At 31.7% G+C, this 6,000-nt stretch overlaps 1 protein-coding gene across 1 annotated transcript; it reads right to left on the bottom strand.

Moving 5' to 3' along the window:
* Positions 1 to 2,532: 2,532 nt before the first annotated feature.
* Positions 2,533 to 5,791, bottom strand: LOC127712945 (complement C1q-like protein 3). The gene is made up of 3 exons (XM_052219531.1): positions 5,770 to 5,791; positions 3,763 to 3,873; positions 2,533 to 2,972 (listed from the first exon to the last, which is right to left on the bottom strand). Exons 1-3 carry the CDS (start codon positions 5,789 to 5,791, stop codon positions 2,563 to 2,565), a joined length of 543 nt encoding a protein of 180 aa, XP_052075491.1. The 3' UTR covers positions 2,533 to 2,562.
* Positions 5,792 to 6,000: the final 209 nt, after the last annotated feature.

Genomic DNA, 6,000 nt, shown 5'->3' on the forward strand with positions numbered 1-6,000 from the left:
GTTACAGAGAATATATGTAAAGATACATGACTATTTTTCACGTTTTCTCTATTATCTTGAAAAGTAAGTTTATAGCAATACATAGCAAGATATTGTATATGTATATTAAATACGTTTTTATGGAATTGTGAGCAAACTGCTTATCATCCAAAGTTTGAGTTCTCAAATGAAAGGTTTGACAGGAAATACTTGCATCATCGCAACCAAACAGATAAGATATTGTTTAAATGTTTAACCGAATAATAGCGTTAAATATCCGCTGTTATACTCATCTCAGAATGTTTAAATTTAACATCTAGTAAAAGTATGGAAACAATAACACAGTCTAGCATATTATCGATTTCTTAAATATTTAAAGATTATGATATCTCCTTTGAGCTCCGATTCTAATTGTTACAATTAACTTCATCTAAAGACACAAGCTGGTTTCATTGACTAAAAGATATAACAGTTGTGATAGGGAGTGAAAAAAGTCGTTGTTGTCAATATAATGGAATTTTTTGCGACTGTCATACAAGTGAGAGGTTTAGCTAGCTATAAAACCAGGTTTAATCCACCATTTTCTACTTACGGAAATGCCTGTACCAAGTCAGGAATATGGCAGTTGTTTCAATTCGCTTGATGTGTTTGAGCTTTAGTTGTTGCCATTTGATAAGGGACTTTCCGTTTTGAATTTTCCTTGGAGTTCGGTAATTTTGTTATTTGTTGTCTAATAAATGCATTATTTCACCATTTATTTCAGAAATGAGGATTGATAGTATATTCGATGGTAGAACTGCCAGTTAAATAGCCCCAAATTGCTACTTCAACTATTGAATGAGAAATGTGATAGACATTACCAAATACTACAACACTGTAAATATAAGAAAACATTATGATTCTATCACTAGCATTGCTACATGAATAGGAAAATAAACTGGGAAATTAGTTTGTTTCACATATGACTGTAGATACAACAATCTCGACCTCTTTTCTTTTTCAAGGTATCACCAGGTTTTTTTTCAGTAATATGACGGTTGCCACATGTTGAGCAGGATCTGCTTAACTTTCCGGAGTCTGTTTTAGGAAGGATTCGTGCTGCTCACTCTTTAGTTTTCTATGTTGTGTTTTGCAGACTATTGTTTATCTTTTGATCTTTTTTCATTTTTTGTCATGGCATTGTCAAAACGTTTTCGATTTGAGTTTAAATATTCCTTTGGTATCATCTGCGTCCCTTTTTGCATTTGTATCATCGGCTAATATCTAGCTGTGATTTATCGATGACTATTGCTATCTCTGAATTAAATATATAATGTTTCATTTAGATAAAAATGAAGCAATAAATCATGTTTATATAGACTTCAGTTTAAAATGACTTGTTGTTGATATGTTGCATATGCCGTAGCAACATTCCCATCTTATCATATATATACATGTCCAGATATTTGCTTGAAGTTGACACGATGTGTGCCATTTGAAAGCCAATAACTGAAAACATTTCCGGAGTGCTTATGCTACAGTTCTTGTAGAATATAAATGAAATTTATGTGTAACGAGTTCGAAAATTAACACGGATTGATTACTAGTATTTTTATGGAGTTATGTTCCTTGAAAATGTAAACTATGTGAAACATTGCATTGTAATTTTTGCTAAACAGCCTACATTTTTGGTCAGATTTAAATGTACTTTATGTCAAAGGTTAATGCGAGAAAATGTCAGCGTAACAAGGGATATTATTTTATCATATATTATAATCAAAGAGCTATTCAAGAGAGATAGTGTAAAAAGATAGAAACAAAAACTAGCTAAAATCAGAATAAATAATATCAAAGAACAACAAATATTATAGTTATTGCCCCTGGAATGATAAAATATAATGCTGCAGTTGGAGACACTTAAACGCTGTTCTTTTATTGTGTTAGGAAAAAAACTAACTGTTGAATAAATATAGAATATTTTCGGTCAACTATTATTACTTATTTATTCAATATTCGGCTGATATGCAAAGTAACTCCTTTCAATCACACCACTGATGATACAACAGCTGTAACATTAAATCTTCCTAATTTAAAAGTACGAATGCTACGTTTATTTTTCAGTTCAGAGCACTTTTCTCTGAAAAACGAAAAAAGGAAATAAAGAAGCCGAGGAAAAAACAGACGTCACCATTATCAAAAGAGTTAAGAGCAGAACATCCGACAGTTAACAATCAACAAAAGAAAATACTGAAGATTAAGCAACACTAAACAAACAGTAAAAAGTTTGTTTAACCTTCAATGTGAACGTTTTGAGTCAATCTTATAAAACAGAGTTTCACAAAGACATATGCGGGCAAATATAAACACAGGTATGAATTTAGCTTAATATACAGTATTAAGTAATCTTAAGTCCTGTTTGAGTTGCAATCTTAGTATTTGTATGAGGTTAAATCATACAATGTGATTTTTCTGCTTTCAGAACTTTTTTTATTGATTGATTGTTTGCCTAACGTCACGTAGCAATATAACTCGTTTATGTTTTCTTCGTAACAATAAATGAAAAAAAAACGTAAATAATTTTGAGGCATATTTATGTCGTTTAGCTCAAGGTGCAATCAGGAACCCCGAGAAGGATGTATACCAGTAGTCAATCACTGATCCATTATGAGAATGCGCACTGCCATGAGATCGGACCAGCACAGTATCACCTTTTTGGAGTATCATCACAGCCATGTTACTTCCGGAGGAAAAGGCTTCTTTATCGTATGCATACGTGTTTGCCATAGTTCGAAGATTTTTAGTTATTTCTGTTTCAAGGTGTTTTCCAGGTTCTGCCAAAGTATGAACATAAAAAGCGTATAGCCCTGGAATTTCACACGTGAAAATACCCGTTAGATGATTGTAGTCACCCCCTTCGTTTGTATACACTGTATCAAAGCGGATAACTTGATTGTCACCAAGATTAACGACGTCTTTACTTATGGTTGACGTGAATCCTATTCTAGGCGTTTGACCTGGAACAAAAAAAAATTTCATTTTAAAATGATTTTGAACAGCACCGATCTATATATAAAAAAAATAAAGTTATTATATGTATATTTTCAATGTTTAAGTAATATGGTACCGTTTAATAAATATGTTTTATTGATGTTGGAACTGATAATAATCCATAGTTAAAATCTACCTAGGTCAATTACACTCGATTGCAAAGTTCGACTTGTAACCGCGAAGACAAAGAAGAAAGAATTAGACACTTAAATATACGCTGATGTCTATATCATACGAACTAGTTTCACGGTATTAACCACTTTCCTAACATAATATCAAACAATGTACAAAACAATAAACGAAAATCAAATATGTTATAAAGCAACAAACGACAACCACTGAATTACAGGTTCCTGACAGACACATACATAATTTTGGGACAGTGGTGTAACATAACACCATAAGAGAAAACTAAATAAATCAGACGAAAAGGGCTTAATTCGTTAGATCGATATACAGCACAGCAAAATCCTAACAAAAATTATAAAGACAAGAACAGATCTGAAAGTATTCGCGAGTATCGAAAGCTAGTTAAAGGCCAAAAACAACTAATCATATATCTTTGACTACAATAGTTAAATAGAATATTGATACTGTGTCTGAAGAATATACAATGTGTACATGCTTATATTTTGGGTGAGTCAACGACACAACCATCTTTAACTTTAACTTATAAATCGCTTATATTTAAGATAACTACACTTACCACTCATTTAATTGGTTTAAATATGTTATATAATTATGCGTAGGACTTACTAGTTTTGACTTGTGATTGGACAGTTGCCATATTGGCCTTTAGATTCTGTACGTCTACTTGAACTTGATGCAATATATCTGTAGCATCCAGCAACCGTTTTTGGTTGTTTGCTGAAAGATTTTTTTTTAAATAAATTGTATCCAAGAGAACAACAGACAGTCCTCATAACTATACATTCAATGAGACAATTATCCACAAAAGACCAAATGGAGTAGATGTTAGCAGTTATAGATCACTGTTCGGAATTAAACAATGAGCCAAACCAATACCCTATATCAAGCTATGAATGGAGCCTTATTGACAAAATGTAAAACAGTCCAAACGAGTAAAATGATCGGCGTAATTTATGTACGAAACAGCAACAAAAAATATGATATGCACAACAAATGACGCCCGCTGAATTACAGCTCCTATCAATATGTTTTTTTTAAACATTATGAATTATTCAATCACTGCATGTATAGTAAACAGACGGTTATCAGTATAAATAATTCATAACCATTAAAACCAAAATGACGGCAAATACATTTCAATAATGACAAACAAAATATAAAAAACCTACAGAATAAGTGTCAATATTACTCATTTATTGAACCCCGATCCTTCTGGACCACATGGATTAATGTCCGTTTTTTTTAAGGGTTTCATGTTCTGTTCAGTGTTTCTCTTGTGTGTCTGTCTGTCTGTACTTGTTTTTTTTATTGCCCACAAGGTATCTTTTTACCTTTTTTAAAATTTGTACGACCAACTCCACGTTGTTTGATTGTGATATATATAATGTTGTCATAGAAAAACAGGTCAAGTACCAATAATTTTACATGATAATCCGATTTTCTTGTTTATCGCAAACAAAAAGGTTCATATAAAAAGTCATGATAACGCTGAAATGGTTGATGTTTTGGACCTTATCCATTGTTCTAAGATCTCCTTCATTTTAAATTTTCTTTTAACATTGTGGTTAATCTGTTTTAATTTGGCCATGCTCAATAGTCCACCGTCAATCCAAATATCGCAGAAACAGATAAAACTAATGATTAAAACCACCCTGTAAGAACTTTGGTAGAATGTTAACTTTCAGAATGGTTAAAAACTTACTTGTATGCAAATCATCAAACGTTCCTTTATTCCGGTTCATCAATTTCTGTGTCTCCTTAAAATCTATTTGTGTTCCTACTAGGTCCCGGCTTGTTTCCATCAGACTTTCTGTTGTTTTTTCTTGTTTCATTTCCATAATTTCAAGGCGTACCTTTGTTTTTGCCAAGATATCTTTGGTACCTTTAAGTTCTCTCCTAGTATGAAATAGGTCAAGTCTGGTTTCCGTAAGGACAGCTTTGATTTCATTCAGTTCTTACCATAATTGCGATGCCCCACCATCAGCCTCATAGATTTCTGCATTTACATCTAGAATACATCTACAAAGCAAAGCGTATACGGCAAAATTAAAATTACATTTCATTTTATCCAACTATGTTTGACAATCGCTAACAACAATAAACATGATAAAGTTTATTCATATTCTCAGTGCAAATACAGTTTACTGATAAGGCAGGTATTTCATGGTCAAAATTCTGAAATCTGACAAAAGAGTTTTACAGAACACTTTCATGAACTACATTGTTTTAGTTGTAAACTGTATTTATATCTAAAAATAACTAATTCCGTTTATTCCCCTGCAAAATTATGAAAAAGATTGCAATTTAGACGGGTTCTTCCCTAGAGTCGTTTAGATTAGAGTGATTGAATAAATGAACTTTATTTCCCATTAACCGCAAATATCATAGTTATAAGGAATATGCATATTCACAATTACATAAAATATCTAAGCAAATGTGAAAAAATAGACATGGAGTATTAGAGTTTAGACTAACCGAAAAAAAGTGTTCATTTGATTTATATATATTTTTTTACAAATCTACGTAGTTCTTGAAAAGCTATATAGCTGCTGAAGATCATTAATTAATGAAATTCATTTTTAATCAGACTAAAATAGTGTAGTAATAACAAACATTCTGTCTTGTTGAAGCCCATCGCATGGCATGATATAATGATAATTATCGCCGATATCTTATTATTCAAAAAGATGTCAAAGTCTTTCTTTTCTGTCCTAAAATGCAATAGGTTACTTCTACATTTGAATTTGTAATCGGTGACTTCTACATTTGAATTTGTAATCAATGACTTCTACATTTGAATTTGTAATCAGTGATTTCTACATTTTAATTTGTAATCAATGACTT

Source organism: Mytilus californianus, unplaced genomic scaffold (genome assembly GCF_021869535.1).
Source record: "Mytilus californianus isolate M0D057914Y unplaced genomic scaffold, xbMytCali1.0.p SCAF_8, whole genome shotgun sequence".
In the NCBI taxonomy this organism is placed as follows: Eukaryota; Metazoa; Mollusca; class Bivalvia; order Mytilida; family Mytilidae; genus Mytilus; species Mytilus californianus.